At 30.1% G+C, this 25,044-nt stretch overlaps 2 protein-coding genes across 2 annotated transcripts; both read right to left on the reverse strand.

Moving 5' to 3' along the window:
- Window positions 1-1,633: 1,633 nt before the first annotated feature.
- Window positions 1,634-5,536, reverse strand: LOC107839208 (zinc finger CCCH domain-containing protein 30). The gene is made up of 2 exons (XM_016682607.2): window positions 5,065-5,536; window positions 1,634-4,186 (listed from the first exon to the last, which is right to left on the reverse strand). Exon 2 carries the CDS (start codon window positions 4,173-4,175, stop codon window positions 1,977-1,979), a length of 2,199 nt encoding a protein of 732 aa, XP_016538093.1. The 5' UTR covers window positions 4,176-4,186; window positions 5,065-5,536; the 3' UTR covers window positions 1,634-1,976.
- A 5,010-nt stretch (window positions 5,537-10,546) lies between these two features.
- Window positions 10,547-23,170, reverse strand: LOC107858541. Its single transcript, XM_047411825.1, has 6 exons — window positions 22,568-23,170; window positions 21,970-22,431; window positions 21,775-21,924; window positions 21,567-21,607; window positions 12,953-13,189; window positions 10,547-10,685 (listed from the first exon to the last, which is right to left on the reverse strand). The coding sequence occupies exons 1-6, from the start codon at window positions 23,168-23,170 to the stop codon at window positions 10,547-10,549; spliced, it is 1,632 nt and encodes a 543-aa protein (XP_047267781.1).
- Window positions 23,171-25,044: the final 1,874 nt, after the last annotated feature.

The raw sequence follows: 25,044 nt of genomic DNA on the forward strand, positions 1-25,044 counted from the left end.
TATGTCATATGTGTATTATATAAGGAGAACATATTCTAAGTGATCAACTTATTTATATAATGAATATTTAAAGTGCATACAAAGCCTTTATGAAATTTCAAGTACTTGATCGAAATATTACTTAATTCAAATATTTAAATAAAATTTATTAACAAACCAAAAAAGTTGTGTAGTCTGCTGAAAAAAATTAAAAGAAGAAACTACTCATGTAATTGACTAATGAGATTGCTTTTGATGAGAGGTCCATTTCGTGTTTGTCACATACTACATATTATACCATACCAGGGTAACTTGGAACTGAGGCAGGCTCATTCCAATCCGGAATTTTACAATTATATTGAATTGATGATAAAAATAGATTTAAAAAATCTCGATTTTCTAAAATTTATACTAAACTATCAAGTAGGTGATTTATCTGAGGCTGACTTATTCCACTTAGGAATTTAACGATTATATAGAATTGATGATAAAAATACACCTAAAAAAATCTCGACTTTCTATATTTTATATTAAACAAAGTAGGTGAGTTTCTCATCTGAACTATCTCAATTTTTTGTCAAGACAATTAATTATTTAATTTTTCTAATAATTGGATATGAAACTCAAATAATTAGTAGGTGAAGTATGTTTTAATAAATAGTTCATCTAATGTTTTAATAAATAGTTCATATAGAAAACTCACCCATTTAATAGTTGATATATGATATTCAAAAAATCAAAATACTTTAGGTGTATTTTTAACCCATTCACTCTAATATACACACACAACAAATTGCTAATAGTATTTGCCTATAATAAGAGACTGGATAACAAATTAAATTTTTAAGTATTTATCAAATCTCCAATATTTTTTAAAAATTTTATAAAGAGTTTAGAATAATTAACTAGTTTACCAAATTTTTGAGACGTGGCTACCCATTTCATCTTTTGAATAGAGCATGCCATAAATATACCAAAGTGATTCACCTATTTTTGTCCTTTATTTGGGACTACTATAATGCTTCTTTTTCGGTAGAAATTAAATTAATTATTTTTTTAAAAGGACATTTGTTTATTTCCGGACCATTCAAGGTAAAAATCTCATTTTCCTGTCTCCACATTTCACTATCAAAAAATAGTACACTCCGTCAAAAACGACAAACCCCAACACTCGGCCCCCACAAAATTAAAGATTTCTGCCCAACTTCACCCACCACTTTTCTGCAATGTCATTTGATGACTAAGTCAGTGGCCTGTTATCATTTACTATTTTAGCACCCATATATTAAAAGTCTTGCCCAAAATTTTCAAACTTAAATAAATAAAGAAAAAAATTCCACCCTTGTCGCTTTCCATCACTATCTGAAGACGAAACCTATGTTGAGAGAACATAATTTTTTATCCTCAAATACCAATCAACATCAACCTGCTGGACCCCACCCATCTTATTTACTCCACAACAATCCACAAAACCTTTGTTGAGTGGGTGGGTAGCAGATGGTCAGATATTGTATTTAATATTAGAACATGATCATGAAATATACTTTTATTAAAACGAAATAATAGGTAAATATTCTGGTCATGTTTTACATCACCAAAGGCAAAGAAATATATGTCTTGGCACCTTAAAATTGTTTGTGCAGTGAACAAAAACTAGTATTAAGGATATATGGCTTCATTTGGGAGTAACAAAAAATAGTCCTAGGAATTAGGATTATGGAAAAATACAAGGATGAACTCAACAAAGCTGGACTGAGTTTTTCTTTAATACAGCCCAGACAACTTGAAGACTCCTGCTGTAAACAAATAAACGATTAGAATTGAATAGAAACATTTTTGGAAAGTTATGCTTGCCTTTTCCCTAGATCTGTTCTTGTTTTTCCCAAACTTCCGGCCCTCCATCAACAAAAAGTTGTACCCCAAAACAATATATACTACTCTATGAATTTTGATTTTGTTTGGCTAAATGCGAAAATGAATTAATAAGTCTTATCTCGCTAGGCTACAAGCTGATCAAGTTGCATCTGCTCAAGCCAAGCTCCTAAAACTGAATGATCAACTGAATCAATTTGGGAACTGTTCTTCAAACTCTCACTGGATGGTGCAGCACTTGAATTAGGAGCGGCCTGCTTCTCTTTCATCTCGGTTGGAGATTCCTTGACAAGAGATTGCACCCATGATAGGTCAGGCTCCTCTCCATTGTTCAGCTGCTCAAAAGAAGATGATCTGCGCAGGTTTCCAAGTCCACTTCCGTTGACAGACCAGTCTACCTTCCCACTGGGAGATCCCCAATTCGACCAAGAATTACCTACTGGGGATCCAACAATAGAGGCGTTATTGGATCCAAGATCACGGGAGCTGAGGCTTCGCAGCTGTTGCTGCTGCTTCTCACGCTGAGCAAATGCAGAAAGGCGAGCGCTCATGGGAGAGATAGGCTCCATGCTTCTTGGGGACATCCTTCCAGGTGAGGAAACACCAAAAGAAGCCTGCAAAAGAGGGTGCTCAATGTTTTTCGGAGAAAAAACGTTAGTATTAATTGGCGAAAGCATGTTCTGCTGCTGTTGGAACTGATTAAAGTAAGCCGACTTATGTGATGGGGAAAAAACACCAGAAGCCGGTGCCTGATCAGAATATCGCGGAGAAGAGTTCATCTCAGCAGAAAATAGCTCATCAAGATTTGAAGGAGTTAGTGTCTTGGACCGACCAGATCGGTTCAAAGAGGCAGAATTAGGACGTGGCTGTGAATAACAAGCCATGTCATTGAGAACTAGTTGCTGGGCATCAAAATCCTGCAACATGTTAAAGTCATCAGGCGGAATGTCTCGTGCACTAAGGGATGACCTCAGGCGGCTGGACTGCAGATTGCTTCCAGGTAGATGAAGAGTCGGAACATTTGGTTGAGGCCAAGGTCCCGATGAATGAGACATTCCATTTGCTGTGGGGGACATAGGTTGGTTAAATGCAGAAGGAGACATCATAGTGTGTGCTGACGGCGAACCAGGAAAAAGGTTCAGTGCTGCAGCCATGTCCATCACACTAGCTGCAGAAGCAGCAGACCGCGGAGATGGAACTGCAGATCCAGTAGAGACATACAAGGGCCTAAGCTCCTCAGTAGTATGGGCAAAAAAGCAGACTCGCCTAGCACAACTTGTACCATCCTTGCACAGGCGGGTCCGATACTGAGCAGGGTGTAGCCAGCACTCAAACACCCCATGAGCATATTCACACATATCACCACGCCGGCAAGCACCCTTGCGAAATTCAGGACAAGGCACACAGCTATAGTGGTACTTCCTTGGATCTCTCCTGCGAGCATTCTCTCCAGGGTGGACAAATGGGCACTCTGTCCAGTCATGTGAATAGGCTCTAGAACAAGGCCGGACCTTAAAAGAGAACATGCGGAACTCGTCAGTTGAGTATATGCTGTTCTTGATATCAGGGAGAGACGGATCTATTGGATATTCTTTTTTCTCCGGTGCAGAATTAGCAGGGATATCATCAAACTTCAATGCCAAGGGGGAAGACAAGGAATCCCCTGGAGAACAAGGAGATCCATTTTCTGGTGATGAAGAGAGAATGGGAGAGGATGCATTTGAAGTAGCCACAGATACTCTCAACTTGCAGTCACCAATTGAACCATCAGATGAACTGTTCAGAAGCAGTTCTTCAAGCGAAGCTCTGGCACCAAGAAGCTTTGGTGGAACAACGATTACATCAGCTGGCCGCTGCCCATTAGCATCCTCAACATTAGGATCGGCACCAGCAGACAGAAGCAACTTAACTGCATCAACAGCATTCACAGAACCACCAGAAGTTGCACAGTGAAGAGCAGTGCACTTGTTTGGACCACAAGCACGGTTAATATCAACCACAGGATTAGAGATAATCAACTTCAACACATCTAAACTTCCATAGGTGGCAGCCACCATTAAAGGTGTCCTTTCCTCATTAACAATCTGCTTTGCACCTTTCTTGCGGACCAACCATAGCCCCACCTCGTCAATAGCAGAAGCATCGAGCTCAACAGATCTTTTAAAACCTTCAAGATCGTTGTTTGCAGCAAGTTCAAGCAAACTAGAAAAAGAATCTTCAGTCTCAACTGTGAGTTTAGTCATACCCTTCATGCTAGATGTAGAATCAGTAACGGATTGGTTGGTAGATGCACTCGAATTGGGTCTTTCTGGGCCAGTGCACATGCTTCAGTCAACTGCAAGTCAACAGAATTTACAAGAAGATTACAACACCAAATTAAGTAAAAAATCCAAGCACCATCTTTCTAGAATCAGATATATTGCATACACAGATAAACAAAACTGAATGAAATGGAATAGGAATAATCTAATTCAAGAATACACCAAACTGACACGGCATCAAAAAACAGAATCTTCACAGAAAACCCATAGAAAATCCATCAAACTACCCACAAATAAAAGGGTCTGGAGAAGGGGAAAAAGAACACATCTCTACAAAACAAGAAAATAGTAATAGTAGGTACAACTAGAACCGCCTAAACTTCTCAAAAACTACTGAAAATACAGAAAAATGCTAATACACCAATCTCTTAAATAGATAGACAACCTATGATTCTTTTCTCCTAAAAAAAGTAGAATGAGGAGAACACACAGCTATAAAGTTAACAACTTCACCACATACAAAAGTCAATGGATGTATTTCTGCAAAACTAAAAACAATAATACTAATCTATGTATGATCTGATCTATTCTTTTCCTTTAGCCAGTTCATCAGCTACACTAAAATAAACCTTTCACACACAAAAATATAAAACAACTTCGTAAAACATGATAAAAACACAAAAAAAAATAAAAAAAATCGCAACTCAACTTCAAAAAAAATCGCATCTTTACATAACAAAACGTCAGGAAACATATATAAAACCACATAGATCAACATAAAAATATCCTAGTATCACTCGATTTCAACTAAAAATCATCAGCTATAATCTAGAATACACTAAAATAGACAACAACCTACAACAGTCGACCAAAGTCAGAAAACATAAATCAAACTAAAAACACTATTAACATATCCGATTACGATTATTCAACAAATCAACTCAAATCTTACCAGAAATCAAGCAAAAAAATCGAACAGCTGTAGTTGGTTTAGCAGATCCAGAGCAAACAAAGCCTATTCAAAACTCCTTCGAAGTTGAGAAAACAGCAGAAGCAGGGAAATCTAAAAAGCTACATAAACTGATCGCTTCCATAACCATCTTCATTGAAACTCCAAATTAATTTTGGTATCAATCTACAATACATACAAAATCTATGTGTATATATAAGTAGAAGTGAATCTATGGATACACCATTGTAAGAAAAAAAAATATGTATGTGAATATATATGTATATGAAGAGAGAGACTGAAGGAGAGAGAGAAAGATCGAGAAGACGGAGTTGTGTAAGAGAGAGAGAGAGAGAGAAGAGAGGGAAGTAGAAATTGAAATGGAAATGGAGATGAAATTGAAATTGAAATTGTAATGAAATTAGGTTGAAATGCGTGCTATATGAGAGTGGAAATGTGAGTCCATATAGAAAATGGAAAATACTATCTCCGTTTCAGTTTATATATGATATTATTTTATTGATCATAATTTTAAAAATATGAAAAAGTAAAATTTCGTATAATTTAAATAAATCATAGGTATTTGTATGTGTTTGACTATAACTTATAATGAAATTAACATTTTATATTATTATTAAATTAAAAAATATGTTATTAGTTTGAGAATTAATGAAAATTAAAATATATTATATAAATTGGGATGGTAATCAGTAATTCCTCCGTTTCGTATTAATTAACTTTCTAAAAAAATATTTATTTTAATTTAGTTGTTTAAATTCTAAAATCAAAAGTATTTTGTATATATGTTTCTTATTTTATCCTTGATAAAAATACGTTTATAGTTTTAAAAATTATTAAATGATAGTACATAAATAATCTCAATTATCAAAATTATAATTAAATAATTACTGCTAGTTTCAATTATAAATACTCAATATTCTAAATGTAATGTATGAAAATAATATATAGTATCAAATTTTAATATTTAATTATTATATTAATTACTACACTTTAAACAGAATATAAGGATAAATATGTAAGATACATCTTTATTTGTTGATTTCTTAATAAATGTACTAAATCTACAAAGGTCAACAAATATTAAGCGAGGAAGTATTTGATATAAAGAACAAGGAACATAATAATTCTTGAATAATGTTTGGCTGCCATCCCATGTTTTTACGAAGCTATTATCTAATATCACAATTATTTTACCTCACTGTTTAAAATAAAATAATAAAATTACTAGTTTATAATAGTGTAAAATAATATAAATTATAAAATATCTCTATTTATCTTAGTAAATGTATCAAACGACTTTTAAAGTTGTTTAGTAATATAATAGTATTAGGAAAAAACACATAATTATTTTATCATGCATTAGATTAAAGTATTAGTTAGTTTCAAAATTACTTTATCTTACTATTTATGTCTTAATAATAAGATAAATTATCTCATATACATGACACAATAATTAATTTTAAATAATTCTTTTTCAATCAAACGACTCATGTCTTTTGATTGAAAAAAAAAAATTTAAAATAATTAATCTCAAAATTAGTTATCTTATATGTATATAGAATAATTTATTTTATTATTATTATATATAAAAAATAACATAAATTTCGAAATTAGCTAAAATCTTCATTAAATATAAGATAAAATAATTCTACATTTTAATTTCAAACTATTTATATCTTATACCTCAAACAAAGAACCCTTATATATTATTGAAAGTGAGGGTGTGGGGACGGGTTTGGCCGGTGAAAGTTACCGGTTGGGTGGGTAATAGTTGAGGTGTTCGCGGATTTGAAAAGGTAAATTAAAGTGTATATTAAATGGGAAATTTAGAATCCGCCTATAATAAAAGGAGAGAGGAACGGAGCGGACGTGAGGGCCAATGGTGAATTGTGGTTAATTTTGGGGGTCAAATCGAAAGAAAAGAGAAAATAATATATAATAGGGAGGCACGCGGCAACGAGAGAAAAGCTTGGAGTTTTTTTTTAGCTAAATGCCCTTATATTTCTACTAATTTATGTTTACTGCCCCACCACAAGACAAAATAGCAAGTTTAAATTCGCACACCGCTTTATTTTCTTTTGGTACATTTGTGGTACGTAAAATAAAATTTGTACACACACATACATATACTAACTTAAGAACTGTACCATAATTTTAATGTACCATGATACTCCTCTTTCAAGAATACAAGAATACTAGTACTAATTTATTTGAAAGAATTATATTGTTGATCTTTTAATTTTGTTCTTTATCATAATTGGCTAAGATACTTAATATTTGATTAACCGAAAGATGTATTTTTGATGTCTCTATATACAAAAAAAAATATATGATAATTAAAATGTTTTTAAATTTTTTTATTTTATTTAAATATGGAGCAACATATTATCAATATTGCATAACTTGCTGATAATTAAATGATTAACAGATAATTTACCATAGGCACATAGGTACAAAACATACGAGAATAAAATATAAAAATATCGTGTCCTAAAATTAGATGTTAAACTTCATTTATTTTCTATATTTATCGTATGAGTATTCAGGATTGTGAGAATATTTAAATCACGTCTATATTTATCCAAGGCGAATGATTCTCAACTTGCATCATTCTAATGTTTCAAAAGTGGTAATCTAATCAATATATTTTCTTTTAACAAATTTATATCGCATACATTTTTTAATAGTCTTAATCAATTCACCTGATTCATAAGTTTATTTTTATCATGTTATCTCATCTGTTAAAGCTCTGATTAAAACTCAAAATATTAATACGGATTGTTTAACATAGCGTAAGATGAACTCCAAGTATGCAAGAAATTAATTCATTGGGCAATCAAACACATACATATCTTTTGAGTGGTGTTTTTATGATAGTTTGTAAAGCATGTGCAAATAGGTCAATTGAGATGTAGATTACATTGTGATAAGGAAATTCTAATGTTTGTACCCTTGGTTTCAAAAGTCCTTGATTGAATAAGTCGATTGGGGAGCTCAATGTCAACTTTTTTTTTTGTTATTTGATAGACTATCTTCTAAATTAATTGACGTTAAATTATGAATCCATCTCTGATCTCAATTGTTAGCAAAATGTGTTGTGTAGAGCTTCCTCTCGAGATGTTAATGATCAATTTAAATGTTGGCTCATGATAGAGCGATTTGGCGATACTACTATAACTACAATTCAAACAAGTTGAGATCGACTATATTAATCATTATTAATCATGTTGCTCCGTTTAAGTTCGCCTTAGAAGAACAATATAGTGATTCTACCATAACTACAATTACGAGTAAGTTGAAATGCGTTATATGAATTGTCACTAATCATGTCCCTCCATCTAAGCTCTCCTAGACAAGCAATGTAGTAACAATCTAGTGAATAGAGCTACACAAAGACATGTTATCAACACAAGTTTATTCTTCAGGTATAGATAGTGTTAGAAGTTAGAACAAGAATTTCCCATCTCCGAACTTTTGATGATAACAAATTTACATTTCAAACAAATAAAAAAATATTATTTTTTAATTATTTCTATATTGCAGAATTCTATTAATTCAATAGAAAGGGAATTGAAAATCTTGTCAAGCAAAGTAATCGGCGATTCAAACTAGTAGTGTAGGTCAAAATTGGGCATTCAAGCATAATTATGAAATTTGAAGAATAAACGATGATTGCACTTATCTAGGAAGATCACATATCTTTCTTAATAGGTGTGATTTTCGTTTATTTTGCAAATTTCATAATTTTTGCTTGAATATTAATTTTTATTACCTTTCATACTAGTTTGAATCTCCAATTATTTTGCTCAACAAGATTTTCTAATGCTAAAAAAATATACTTTTATTAAACTATCTTTAAATACAAATAATTATTCACGAAATTAACTCAAAATAAAATATGGATAGAAGATGAGAAGATTGAGATATGATGAAGGCACCTGTAGCTGAAATTTATGAAGGCTAAAGAGTAGATTTGAAGACTTGAGATTTCCAATAGCTAGTTGTGCTGCAAAAGAAAAATATTAACAAGATTCAAGGTTGGAGTAAATTAATTTAAGGCCAATCACATTTCGAGGTATCTAAATTTATCACGAATTTTTACTTTGACGCTTAAATTTGACATCATTTATTTAGGTATCTCAACTAATATTACAATATATTATTTTAATATTTTTATTGAGTCATCATTTCATGTGTGCTACAAGTATTTTTTTAAGCAAACTACACGCATTTTAAGTGAGTGTGAGGCTTATTTTTATAATTTTATCCCTTTTCTTCTTCTTCCTCACTTTTTCTTCCATTAATGTTTTTTCTTCAATTACAGTCAGAGTAGTTCCTCAACTTCCACTTTTGCTTCTTCATTTACTTCATCATTATTCATTTCCTCCAATTTCTCCAACTAGGAAAAGTGACTTGTTCAATTTTTTCAGACAATCTAGCAAGCAAGAACCAAAAAACTTATTAATTCAATTAGCCTTTTAATTAAAGACCTGAATTGAAGATGTTTAGCAGATTAATTAATTGTACCAAGAAAGCTGTTGGTTTCAAAACGGAAAGACATTCAATCAAGTTGCACATTCAATGAACTATTGGTCATTTGATTAACAATCGTCTTCTCTGCTAGAATTTCAGTTGATAAAGCAGTAAGCCCTGCTATTGCAAAATTCGCGCCATGACTAAAATTTGCTCTTCGATCCTTGTAAGAATTTGGGAGCGGAAGGTCAAATTCCAGTGTTGTCGCAAAGATAAAAACTTTATTTGTTACAAAGATTGGAAAAATGAAAAACATATTTGAAAAAGAATGTTGGAATTTGCCACAAAGCCCAACCTCTGTGTGTGTATTCAATGAAGTCCATCAATGGCGTCCCTTTTACGAGGTGTTGAAATTTGGGATTTTAGAAATTTAGGAGATGGGGTGTGGGTTAGAGAAGACAATGTTAGGGATTGGGGCGATGAAGAAGATGATCTTGGGGTGAGTTTATGGAAAAAATTAAGTTGGAGATAACAAAAAAGTTTTTAAATAAAAAATAGTGGTAATTTTGATTAGTTAAGGTCAAAGTTTCAATTAAATTGTGATTATGTTAATTGGGATGTAAAGTGTAACTTTTCAAAACTTTTAATTATTTTAAAACGTTTTCAAATCTAAATTTCAAATTTTAGAGTTTCTCCTATTTTCTTATTTTTCAATCTTTCTTTTTTTTCTTTCTTCCCATCTTCTTCTTCTTATTTTTCTCTATCTCTAAATTTTTCTCTTCATCCATCTTTTCTTCTTATTTTTCTTTCTTTTTTTATTTCGTTCTTTCTTTTTTTATTTTTGTGGATTATTTTTTTAAAAAATGAAAAATTTGAAAAGTTTTTTTTTTATTTTTTTTTAAAATGAATGAAGAAATAATTTAGCAAATTCAGCAATTACAAGAGTTGCTTCAGTAACTACGATAATTGTTGCAACAACTACTATTAGTTGTTATGCTACAATAATTATTGAAGTTACTGTAGCAATTATCGAAGTTGCAATAGCAACTATCGAAGTTGTTGCAGCAATTATCGAATTTGATGTAACAAATATCAAAGTTGCTGCAGCAACTTCGATACTTACTTGATTTCTGAAAAAAATCTAATTGGAGAAGAAGTCCACGAAATAGTGATATTTATGATGAAAATGGCGGCGGTGGCGCTGGTGGTGATGCCAAATGAGAAGATAACATTTGTTGTGGTGTTGATAGCGACGGTGGTAGAGGAGAAAGAAGAAAAATAGGCGATAGTTATGTAGTGGGAGGAAATAATGTTGAATCCAGAAGAGGTGGCAATGGTAGTGATAGTGATAGTGGAGAAAAAAAAAATGGCGACGGCGGGCAGCAACAAAAATGGTGGGGGAGGAGTGGTGGTGATGGTGTAGGAATTTTTGTGTAAATATGGGGTAGGAATCTTTATGTAAATAATAAAACTTGAGAATTTTAAATTAGTGTCATTAACACTAATCTTAAAATTGTCACCTCCACTCAATATTTAAGACTTGTGTCATTTTTTTTTTGTTTTAAAATTTTTTGTCACCCTTAATTAATTTGTCCGCGTTTGTAGAAGGGACAGAGGAGGGGGTGGGGGGTGGGTGGACATTGAAGTTGTATTTGGAGAAGATGATTTTAGGGGTGAAGTGGAGTGGGGGTAAAGGGTGCGGCATTGCACCTATATTTGATAGAGAAGATGATTTTGGGGGGTTTGGGGGTGGGGGCAGGGTAGGGGTGGAGGGGTAATTTATTGATTGTTTTTTTAAAAAAAATTAAATTAATTATTTAAAAAAAATGCACAAAAATGACAAATATCGTCATTTTACACGTCATCAGTACGTGTAATACACGTAGATCGTGTATTTTTTATTGATTGTGTAAAAAGTGTCAAAATAACACATTGTAATATTAGTTGAAGTGTCTAAAATAAACAATATTATTTTAGGTGTCAAAATAAAAGTTAATTATGACCATTATAATATGTTTAATGATCATTGATCCATTTGTTTTAGGAAAGATTATAAAAGAAAAAAATATTAAGTCATAATTAACGGACGTGGTTAATGATTAAATAAATTATTTACAGCTAATGTTTAAGTTACATAGCTAAATATATTATAATTTCTGTATTGTATAATTATATATTTTGAGGCTTATATATAAATTTTTAATTTCGAGAGCTTTCTAATTTTGGGGCTCATATATATTTATATTTGTATGCAAAGTCAATTTTGAGACTCATATACAACTCTCTAAAACGAGTTTGCATTTATGTATATAATTTTTAATTTGTATATTTAAATATTAAAATATAATTACATCTTGTAATTAAACAAACTTTAACTATGACTTACATATATTGCTTAAATAATAGTTATTTCCAAAATTTTGCCTTTTGTTTTACCACCCAACTCTTTGAATACAACGCCAACCTACAATATTCTCATCCAAATTCAAATATTGACACGTTATTCGTTTCTTTTTCTTTTTTTTTTAAATACACAAAACAACTCAATTCATGCTTCTCCTATGTGTTTTATCACGTAAGTTCAGTCACCACAACCCATTCTCCATGCCTAATTTCATTTGAAGGTTTCATTTTAAAGTACATTAGTAATTGTTTAGTTATTAGAATATAAAATAAAATCTCACTTGAAATCTAAGACCTTTTCGTTGCCAAATTAAAGATCAAGCTCTTATGTAGCTAACTCTAAATGTCAAACCTGGGAATGGTCTCTTTCAACACATATTAAGGTGTTTAAAAACAAATACCACCTGAAATGTTATTACTATTTTTTTAGTGATGCTTATCCGAATATATATCCAAAGCAATAAAAAAGATTTTAAAATCCATGATTAGTAATAATATTCTAGTATTTTTTTTCTTATAATTAACTCATATTTGTTAATCTAACCCGAGTAATTCATATTCACGTCACATCTAGTTTCTCCGGTGGCCATGACCCGAGTGATATTCGATTCTCTACTACTAAAGCCTTGTTTTAATTTTCTTCTCGTGAAATTCACTCAACTTAATGTATGGGGTGAAAAAGGCTCATTATATATTTGGGTCGATTAGATCAAATTGGGTCATGATGTGTGGTGTCGGCAATATCAGGTATATGTTGAGGCAAAGAGCAAGGGCATCCGAGACCAGCTAGGGATGAGGATCGCATGCAAGATGCCGATAAAAGAGGCTAATGTGTCAGACATATAGGTACTTGGGCAACTCTTGGCCAAATCATACCAGAAACTGAGTACTAGGCTGACATCCTCGGTTCGAGGACAAGCGGGCAAGGGTTATTGGACTTGGTATTATTGGCTTAGAGAATAACTTTATCCTATTGCCAAAACAACCTTTGTACCCTGTAATTAGACACTTTTCTTTGAGCAGATACTTCCGCCTAAACAGATGCGAAAGAAATGAATCTAGCAAATCTATCCCATCTAAATTTGTTGTTCGTGGTACCTCCAACATGTTTGAAGAGTGATACACTGTTAAATCCAACGAGCCAGTTGAAGACAAATCTGGAGAAGCTAGAGAGAATATCCGCATTAAACCTTGTGAACTCTCATATGCCTTAGCATAGGTGAAAAATAACCTGCAATTTATATCCATAAATATGTTTGTTAAGAAATATGTTATATTCCAACAATTCACTTAATAGATGAAGCGGACTCATGTTATAAATATATATATATATATAATATTAAAAGTGTGAACGATCTTGAAAAATTCGTTTGAACTTTTTGCCCTCCATTAAAAACCCTTTTTCTATACAAAATCATCTTTTTACTACTTTCCACAAAAAAATAATAATTATTTAATTATTAAAACTGATTAATTAAAATCCTTATTTGATCAAGGTATGAAATCATAATAGTTAACACTTCTAAGCCAATTTGAATTATAAAAAAAGATTTTTTTAGAATTCTATTTAAATAATTTTTTTTAATAAAATTACACTTACTATATATTGTTGTTGTAATTAAAAGTAAAGTACAAAAAAGAAGGAATTGTCCAGGATGGCCATCTCACGACATCAAGCAACTCAAATTGGAATTGAATTCAATTTTTGCAAAAGGAAAAAATTATTGAAAAACTATGAGAGTTGTGAAAAGTACGTAGGAAATCACCAGAGTCCTTCGTTTCAATAGCGAATTGGATTTAATTTTTTCTACAAACTTAAATTTTAATTACAGAACTAAATTTGTAGAATACTTCTAAATTAACCAGAATTTTACTTTTGACAAAAAATTCTATAATTCTATTTAAATAGTATAATATCTTGGAACAAAAAACATATATGCTTCTTCTACTTCTACTTTTTCTTCCTATTTTGATTTTAATACAAATATTTTTCTTACATTCATTATCTCCATCTTTTCCATCTTTCTTTATTTCTTTTAGTTAATATCCTCAAAGATTATATATGAGTTACACATAATAAAGAATTGGCAGTGAATTCTCCTTTTTTGATAATTTCTTGTGTTTTTCTTTCTTTTGATAATTTCTTGTATTTTTCTTTCAGTTGAAAGTTTATGATAAAAAATTAGATGTAATAAGCATATGACCATTGAATGAAGCAATCAAATAAATTAAAGATTTATCTTTTTTTTTCTTACTTTATTTAAATGTTTATTTAATTGTGACTTAGATTTGATTATGTTAATTAACTATATTTTGATATTTTATTTATTAATATTATAATTGAATCTTTAATTAAATTTATTTGTTGAATTTAAAATATAAAGTTATAATTAAGTGCAAAATCTTCGATATGTGGGAAGAATCTTTAAGTGAAAATTTAAATTAGTTAAAATATCCTTCTAAATTAACTAAAATACTTTACTTATTAGAATAAGTAAAGATGTAAAATTCATGCAACGGGGTGTGGTAAAATTAGTTACCTTATAACAACCGATTTGTATATTTTAATTGATTTTCACAAGTTGCAACTTGCATCAGGCAAACACCACATCCAATTATATTTAAAGGAGAATTTGAGGATTCACGGAATTTGAGAAAGATCAATAAAGGTAGGAATAACTCTCTTTGTTTTAGTTTTATTTGTCTAATTTTATCTTGGCATGGAGTTTACGGCCTTAAACAAAAATATGAAGAATGTACAATAACAAGACTTTCAAATTTTATGGTCTTAAACAACAATATGAAGAATGTACAATATTTTTCAACTTGTGTCTTAAACATGCTATGAAGAAAGTTAGAATTAAAGAGTTGTCAAAAAAAAATAAAAAGATATATTTATTTTAAAATGAACTAAAATGGAGAGATTATTACTTTATGCTCTTTTGAACATAATTAATGTAAACTTGATCACCTGATCACAAACAAATTAATAAGTTGCTTGAGAAAATTTTAGAGTTACCTATTTGTTATTTGATAAACAACAAATTGTGATAGTACAGACATCGAATTGATCTTTTATTCTATCTTTTCTCTGATATACGATTAGTTACACGTTTGAAATTCATCAAACTGAAATAAATACATAAATTATTGTACTTATCTAATAAAACTTTCATGAATTTTCTTTATAAGTTCGGATAAATAAGTGAAAATATTTGCCATAACACATTCATAAAAAAGTCTACTATATTATTTCATATAAAATTGGTTATTCAAACTTTCTTTAAGATCTATTTTGAATCAACAACCACGTGCAACGCACGTGCCACACCACTAGTATATATACACACACACGTTCTTCACTATACATGATCGGTTATGATAAAAAGAAATACACATACATAAGAATTATATTATAATTTAGAGTAATCTTTTTTTTTTATTGTTATACACTGCTATTTGTTTTTAGTGTATTATTTTATTCTTAAAAAATATTAGCTGTTTAACTTCACATAATAATATTATTATTGAAATAATAATTATTTATAGTTAACAAGATGTTAGTCATTTGGTTACAATATATTAGTTTTGATGTTGTCGTAAAAATTTTATTTATTAATATAAAGATTTGATTTACTTAATTCAAAATTCTAAAATAATTATGTTAAAACTGAGTAGTTCTTTTTATTTTTTACTTTTTTAACTTTATATTATGTATTTTATTTATTTTTTACAATATTCAATATTTTTTTAAGTGAAATAAAAAACATAAGATTTGCTATTAAATTTTTGGAGAACCTTAAAATTTTAGAGACCTAAAATAAATGTTTTACTAGTCTCACCCCTAGCCACACCCCTTTAGCCAACTGTAGAGATTGCTTAGGCGGTCTCATAACTTATTCATTATAATTTATATTTACAGAACTATCTTTCATGCAGGGTGATTAAAAACCACAACCTATTGATTGTGTGGCTGTGTATCAAGCTAGCTTCAAATATTAATGAGGTTGATGAAATAGATAGAACCCAACTTATTATTATGGGTGCGAAAGTAGAAAGCCCTATTAGCGAATGTAATTTTTTTTCTCGATAAGACTCATCATTGCTTCATTTGAGGTTATAGATTAAAAGTAGAGTATTTTATTATAACTTTAACTTATATACGACGATTGTGTAAATAAATTCTAAACGAATTTTCAGGAATTAGTTCACTTAATAATTGATAAAAAATAATGTGAATTTCAAGCGTTGAACTTTGAAAGGACTTAACAAGGCTATATGACCTATTATTTAATTAAGAATAGTTATATTGCATCGTTAGAAATTATTTAAGGACGACCTTGTCTAATGCCTATACACTTTACTTTAATAAATGTCCTTGTCTGTTTTTTCTTTTTAAAGGAAGGACAACTTCATCTGTTATTACCATAGTAAGTCAAACTGTCTAATGATGGATTTTGTCTGGTTATTCAACAGCTTATGTTAAACTATACTTAATCATAGGTATCCAATCAATCAATTAGCACATAAAGGGGACGATTGGAGTAATGTGTAAAATTAATATCGACCTAAAATCAATTTAAGTTTCTTTGAAATAAAATAATACAGTAATATATATAATTAAAGAATATGACATATTTTATGTGTAAATCCATGAATCGGTTTGAATCGGTTAGTGGTTAAAACCATAACAAAAACTAATTTAGTCGGTTTTTGAATTTCTAAAACCAAACCAAACCACAAAAAGAAAATAATTGTCGGTTTGGTTCGATTTTTCGATTATTGACTAGCCTACTCCAATCATCTCTAGAATAAACTCTTTTTTTTTTAACCCATAGAAAAGCGTATCACATTGAACAATTTTTCATGAAATATTTGTACAGTGATGGAAAAATAACACTATAAACTCTTAAAAATCAGAACAAACACATTAAACAAAATCAACATTGAGATGAAAAACATCAGTTTTGTATTGTAGGCACTAAGATTATCCAACAACATACAAACACATACATGTACATGGTAAAACAGAGTTTTGTATTCTGTTGCAGTGTACTGCAAGAAGAGCCAGTGTTAGGCAAATTTGAGTTATTTATTTATTTTAAAGACTAGCTAGGTGAGCTAATCATACAAGGAAACGATTGAATAAACAAGGAGACATAAAACTACCATTTGAACCAGGGACCATGGTAGCTCATATTGTGAAAGGTGAAGTAGAAAAAGCGAGGTAGGGACCGTAGGGTTAACTTATTAGTAATAGTAGGTATAGTTGAACTTGAATATATATATATATATATATATATATATAAATTATCGGTTCGGTTTGATTATTTTTACGGTTTATTTTAAGTAAAATTATAACCAAATCAAATAATATCGATTTTTTAAAATTTAAAACCAAACCTAACTAAATCAAACCAAACATCGATTTTTTTAATCGGTTCGATTTAGTTTTTAACCAAACCCATGAACACCCCTATGCAAACGTCTTTTAAGAGATAGAAATATGATAATTTTATCATATGTTAACATACATGTCAATCAGAAACAAACCACAAATTCAAATACCCAACTAAAATTTGTTTCAAAAGTTTAAGAGATCGTTCATGTATTAAGCTAAAAGAATATGAAAATTATCTAGTCTTTTAACAAGTAACAAACTATTACTAATTACTGTTGTGAATTATGACTCATCTTCTTGACTCATTCATGGATGGCTAATTAATACACATTTTTTCTTACTGTGTTTCTAGTCCTAGGGTGCCAATTTAAGTACCCTATCTTTCTTTTTGTTGTTCGTCGCATTCCAAAAAGAGTGTGTCTCACATTGAGTAAGTTTTTTAATTTTAATATTTTACATGATATGTTTAAGATCACGAGACTTAAAGAACATCAAATATTTTTTATTTAAGATCATAAAATTAAAAAATATCTCTTTATTTTTTAAACTTTGTGTTTAATCAAATTAAGACACTTAAATTGAAACAAATAGAGTAGATTTTCTTTTCTATCTACTCAATTACAAGCTAGGCCAGAGCCAAAGACAAATATAGAACTTAAGCTTTAAGCGTCCAATCTTTAATATTCTTAGCATTAAGTCTATTATATTTTCAAAATTATAAATTCAAAAATATTAGAGTATTTATTAATATGGTAATATATTCTTGCAGTAAAATTTATGCTCGCATTAGCACTGCTAGAATTAGGAGCAAATTTGAAGAAAAAAAGAGGAGGAATAATGACAACATATTAATAAAAAGTAGAATTGTTTAAAAAAAAACAGAGAGAGAGGAAAAGTAGTTGTCAAAATAGTAGGGGGTCGATCGGTAATGGCCGTGGAATATCTCACGAGATTATTTTATCTCTAATATAAAATAAATTATCTCTTATTTATATTAAAATGTTGAGAAAAAATAGTATCAATACTCATTTCTAAATATGGAATACAAAAATTTTAATTACCCCAAAATTATTAACCTTATTTGATCAAGCAAAGGATTGTACAATAATCTATATTTATATTTATAATCTAAAGTGTGAAAGGTCATAGAAATGTTTTTTCAGTTTTTTGCCCTTTATTAAAGTTTTTGCTTTAAACAAAATTATCTTTTCACTATTTTTTTCTAATATTTAAGAATTAAAAATTAATTAAATATATTTATGATAAAACCTTTTCTTAAAGTCATCAAAATTAATGACAACTAATATATTTTTCATTAGTTTAAGAATTCTAAATCAACTAAATTTGATTTTAAGAAGATTTAAAAAATCTTGAAATAAATATAAAAAAAATTAAAATAAGAAAAAGTTAATAAATACCAAATTTTTAAAAGTTTTAACTATGCAATAAAAATATAATTAATGATTTTGTAAAAATTTGACTTTAAATGTAAGAAAAGAGAGAATGGTTTAACAAAGATATACGTGTTTCTGGTGGTACATATATTTCTTCAAAGATATATCTACACTATCATCCTTAGCACTATCAAACTTTAAATTATAATTATTCATGATGTTTATTAGATAAATCAAGATGAGTAATTTCTTCATAATTTTTCGACTTCCATATTGTATATAATGTATAACAACAACTATTGTCCTTTCTATAATTAGAATTAGAGAATGGGAGGATTAATAAATTTAATGTTTGTTTTGCTGCTTTCGGTCATGTGATGAGAACCATTTCATGTGATAAATGTTTGTTGAAGTTGCAAATTAAACAAGATTGCAATTTTTAATTATATTTCACATCAAACATTTGTAACTTCTTATGATAATATATATATATATATGCTTATACTAAAATATATGTTTATATTTATATTATTATATTAAAGTTTAAGAATCTTTGAAAAATGATTTCAACTTTTACACTTCATAAAAAATCTTCATAATAAATAAAATTATTTAATTTTGAATTATCAAACATTACACATGTGAGATATATAAATTAAACTAGTATAGAAAAAAGTACTTTAACATAAAAAGTATAAATATTATTCATGGACGGTGATGAATTATTATGAAAAGATGGAGCATTATTCGCGCTTTACTAGCCGGCCAATATTGACGTGATGCTAGTGCGACTTTATACATAAAGAAAAACGAAATAATGGATCTATTTTTTTAAAAAAGATATATATAAAAGATGATATGTACTTGGTGATATTATTCTTGGCATAATCACTAATAATAAAAGAATTTAACCACTCAACGATTATTGAGATAGTTGAAATTTTTTTGCTGTTAAGTCTTAATTAAAGATTTCAAAATCAAATATTTTTGAAAAGAAGAACTTTAAGATTTCAAAACCCAAAAAGTCTTTATTACTACAAATTTATTTAAGTTTTTGATCAATAGTATAATTGATGAGATTGCATTTTTTTGGTTATTAGTTTGACATGTGGGGTTCTATTTTAATTTGTTCATACTAAACATGCAGTAAACAAAAAGTACGTAATATATTCCTTACTATCGTTATGATGTTGGTTTTTATATTAAAAATGTCGTAGATACAGTTTTTATTTTGAATAAAAAATGACTATATTTCTTTAAAGTAAAAAAGAAAAATGATCTCAAAATATGTCCTTAAATTTCAAAAAGTGCTTCAAGGAATACGATGCCAAATGGTTTAAATACAAAATTGACTTATTTTAGAGACTTTAATTGTCAACTACATCCACAACTTCTTTTAATTTCTTCTAATTTTATGCTATCCACATATGAGGTAAAGGATAATTTTTAAAAAAATTGTCATGATCCATACCTTGTTGGAAAAATAAAGGGACCCCTTTAGAACAACTCTCTCTTTTTTTTTTTTTTTCAGTAAAGCATCTATCACCTCTTTATTTGTGATTAAATTTGTTAAGAGACACTCCAACTTCAGGTGTCTATTATTTCTTAAATTAAATTTTCACATGTTTTTTAATCTTTTAATTAACGTGATATCTTTTAGCTGACGTGATATTTTTAATGTGACTTTATTTTATATAATAAAGGTGTCACGTGAGCATAAAAGGGTGATAAAACTACGTTAAAATTGAGTTCAGGAGGGTAATAAGACTCCTGTAAAGTTGGAGCGTATCTTAACAACTGTGGTCATAGTTCGAGGGTACTGAATGCTTATCTCTATTTTTTTCTTAAATATTTTCCAAAACTTCTCATAACGATCAAGGGACTGTATTTTGTCTTGACTCGAGACTCTATTTGAAACAATCGCTCTACTCACATCTTAAATAGTGGTATATACTGCGTATATTCTACCTTCTCCAGACTCACTGTATGAAAATATACTGAATATATTATTGTTATTGTGGTCACAATCAGAAAACTATAGTGTTTTTTTAAGAGAGTAATTAATTAGTTTGGTAAGGATAAGGACTCATGAATGAATTTTCTCATGCTTAGATGTTCTTAATATAGTTCTCATGAATGAAAACTATATTTAATCAATCATGCAAGACTATAATTAATTAATTAATTATTTAAAAAAGTCTAATTAAGATTTGCTGATTTGATATAAGATCTCTTTTAAGAAAAATTTACTCCACCACACACTAAATTCCAAACCTGAAAATAATTTTGTTCTTTGAAAGTGGCACAATGTGATGCTTAAAAGAGAAGATGAATGGATTTTTGTACCTATCTTTAAAGTCAAAACAAAACAGTTTGTCATTTTCAATCTTTTTCCCCTTTATTACACATTTTCTTTTTGTAAAAATCCCATGAGAATATTCATCAAGGAAAATAAATTTGAATGCCAGCATCTAGTTCTTGGGGACCAAAGGGCATAATATAAAGAATGTATTCTCTTTTTTTTTTTTTGGTTAACTGGAATTCGTTCATCATAAAAATACTTCTAGTTTAATTTATACCTCTCTTGTTTACGTCTTGGCTTGTTTAAGTAAAAGGTGAGCATGCATTTGTATAATATTTGAGTGGAGGTTGGAAAAAGAAAATGGAGTCGAGATTGATAAGAAAAAAAATGTTATCTGTAAATGTTGATCATGATTGACGAAAGAAATTATTGTATTGAAGTCGAAATTAATATTACATTTTAATGAACTTCAGCACTTGGAAACAGAGGCGGATCCAAGATTCGAACTCACCGGGTGCCAAGTAATTCAATCGGATTATTCATCTTTTCGGTCTATAGGACAAATAACAAATCAATCATTAATAAAAGAACAATAATAAAATGAGCAAGCTTAAAACTTTTAATAATATTACTAATATCATAATATCCATAATTCATTACAATTGTCCACGACGAGTTTTTATATTCTGAAAACGATCAACGATGACATCATTACTTACATTTGCAAATACATCACGCTCTATGTAACATACTAAACAATTATTTAAATATTGATCACCAATACTATTTCGCACTTCATTTTTTATGTGCTTCATGGAAGAGAATGCTCTTTCAACAGTTGCCGTAGCGACGGGTAAAATCAAAATCAACTTAATAAGTAAATAAACAAGTGAATAAGTCTTCACAAGATTTGCCTCAACTAATGCCTTTGCCAAATCACGAATTCCTTGCAAGTTGGAAAACTTGAAATTACCACCTCGCATATGAATTATGAAGGTATCAAGTTGGTAACTCAAATCTCGAAGCTTTCCATCATCAAACTCATTTGGATAACACTTTGCTAAAGTCATGATTCTACCTTTGTCAAAGTTAGAAAAAGAATTGACAGGATTCAAGCTACCCATCCCAAGAAGCAAATCACTACTCACTACATCAAAACGCTCATTAAGCTCTTGAAGTTGCACATCAATGACCGCAAAAAAAATTTCAACACGCAAGTGGTGCGAATAACAAACATCTAAACACTTACGCTTTGACTTTTCGGGAAAATAAGACACATCTAATTTGGGAATCAAAATATCATGTGAATCACAAAATGAAGAAACATCATTCAACAAAGATTTCCACCCATTCTCTCTCGCATCTTGCAATCTTTTCTTTGAGATGTTAAGAAACTCCACGGCATTAACAATATCTTGATTTTTTTTTTTGTAAAATCTTACTCAACTCATTTGACATGACCAACACTTTCAACATCAAGTGAAGCATAAAAACAAATTTGAATGTTCTAACCTTAGTCAAAAGATATTCCGCTTGATTTCTATCACTTGAAGTAGAACCTTCAATTTCAATCACTCCAAGCACATGAACAATGGTTGAAAAAATAACAAGAAAGTTATCCAATGTTTTAAAATGTGATCCCCAATGAGTATCACCCGGTCTTTGAAGCCCACGCTCTTGATTGAATCCTTGTCCGGTATGAGCTTCACCGGACTCAAGTAATTGCTTCAAATATTCGGCTTGGTGATGACGAAGTAAATCTCGACGTTTAAAACATCCTCCAACAATATTCAACACATTAGTACCATGATCTAGAAAGTCTTCAACTTCCACATGTTTTTTAGCAATAGCTACAAGTGTTAGTTGCAATTGATATGCAAAACAATGAATATAGTACGCCGAAGGACTGTCTTCCATAATTAAAGTTTTGAGACTATTTATCTCTCCCTTCGTATTACTAGCTCCATCATAACCTTGCCCACGTATTTTGGATGGACTTAGTGAATGATCGGAAAGCAAAGAATAAATTTCTTTCTTCAATGAGCAAGCCGATGTATCACTAACATGGACAAGATCAATAAATCGTTCCACTACTTCACCCTTTTTTATCAACATATCTCAAAACAAGAGCCATTTGTTCTTTGTGTGAGCTGTCTTTGGATTCATCAACTAATATACCAAAATAATCTCCATTCAAGTCCGCAATTATAACTTTCAATGTTTCTTTAGCACAAGCATTGACAATATCCTTTTGGATCATAGGACAAGTCAGTATCATTTTGTGGAGCTTTTTCTAATATTGCTTTTCCCACATCCGGATGGTTGTCTCCATGCCACTGCAAAAATCCTAAAAAGTAGCCTTGATTACTTGAAGATTCACTTTCGTCATGACCTCGAAAAGGCAATCCATAATACAAAAGAAGTCTTGCTACATTAATTGAAGCTTCCAAACACATTCGGTACTCACTTTTTAACTTTTCAGAATGTTTGTCAAGAACAACTTGAATTGATTGACGACGATTTGATAAATCTAGCATCTTATTGTAACATTTGTGGTGAACACTATTAACTTTACCGACATGCAAACGAAATCTTTCAAGAGCCTTATTCCAACCCCTAAAATCCTTCGATGCATAAAAATCACCTGTAGTTTCATGAACACATTCATTTTTGAATAAATAACAACAAAGACAATATGCGGTATCTTTCTCCACACTATACTCCAACCAAGTCGAATATGAACCTTTAAACCAACTTGAAGTAAATTGATGCATTCTACCTCCTATTTCACTCGAAGGATATGGTTTCAAGATAGGTTGACAAGGCCCTTTTTCAATATAATATTTCCTCACTTCATCTCGTATTTGAGGATCATAATCAGAAATAGGTCTTCTTTCTCCCGGATCGGCTTTAAGTGAACCCAAATCGAGGTCAGTTATAAGACAAGAACAATTGACATTGATATTACGAGAACTAGATTGAGAATAATTAACCTTCTTGGAAAAATTCTCCATCTCAATTTACAAAATTAGAACACTTTCTCCTAAATCATGATAATTTCAAATTTGGATTTCTAGGTTCAAGAAAGAGAAACAAAATAATTTTTCAAAATAACTTACAAAGAGAGCAAGCAACAAGCAAGAGTGCAGAGAGAAAGAGCAACCAGCAGCAGCAAAGCTCAAGAACATAGATGTTTTGATTTGGTCCTTTTCTTTGGAAATAGAGTTTTTGTTTTAATTTTAATGAAAGATAAGTACCTTTTAAATAATTAAATTAAAAAAAAGGGTCAAAAATAAGATTACTTTTATACAAAATTGGTAATAGTGTGGCTTTGTACGAATGTGCCCTGTTTAATTGAGAATTATTATGCCTGTTGGTTTACTGCCAAAATGATTTTTAAAAAACAAATGGTGCTGGCTCGGTTCGAACACGAGACCTTGGGTTAACAAGTGCAGCACTTTGCCAATTGCACTAAACAACACTCTATTATTCTAGGTGCCATGTTTAATATTTAACTATATATCTATATATATACAACTATATATATAAAATTTCTGCGAAGTTTGCGGGTGGCGTACCACCCCCACGGGCCTTAATAGATCTGCCCTGCTTGGAAATGCTCATGAGTCATGACCACACAAATGTTTGCGCGCAAATATTGAAGTTCAGTATATGCAAACACTGAAATATCCCCCCTCGTATTAATTGACGCTTATAAATTTGACAAATGCTCATTAAGAAATCAATAAATAAAAATATATTTACATATTTACTTTTATACGCCTTTAAAAGTTCAATAATCAATACAATGCTTAAACATTGAAATTTGATACATATTACTTCATGCAATGCATTACGTCTAGAACATTGAGTTTATAATTGAAACTAGTAATAATCATTTACTTCTGATTTTGAGAATTGAGATCATTGTGCGTCATTCAGTAATTCTAAAACTGCGGATGCATTTAGTATTTATATCAAGAGTAAAA

The sequence above is a fragment of the Capsicum annuum genome, chromosome 1 (assembly GCF_002878395.1).
Source record: "Capsicum annuum cultivar UCD-10X-F1 chromosome 1, UCD10Xv1.1, whole genome shotgun sequence".
NCBI classification, from domain to species: domain Eukaryota; kingdom Viridiplantae; phylum Streptophyta; class Magnoliopsida; order Solanales; family Solanaceae; genus Capsicum; species Capsicum annuum.

Coding starts and splice junctions, on each gene's coding strand:
- LOC107839208 (XM_016682607.2), bottom strand. CDS start 4,175: ATGTGCACTGGCCCAGAAAGACCCAATTCGAGTGCATCTACCAACCAA.
- LOC107858541 (XM_047411825.1), bottom strand. CDS start 23,170: ATGTTGATAAAAAAGGGTGAAGTAGTGGAACGATTTATTGATCTTGTC. Junction 21,925..21,969: donor TGGCAAAGGCATTAGTTGAG/GCAAATCTTGTG, acceptor TTACTTATTAAG/TTGATTTTGATTTTACCCGT. Junction 13,190..21,566: donor ATTGAATTACTTGGCACCCG/GTGAGTTCGAAT, acceptor TATAAATTGCAG/GTTATTTTTCACCTATGCTA.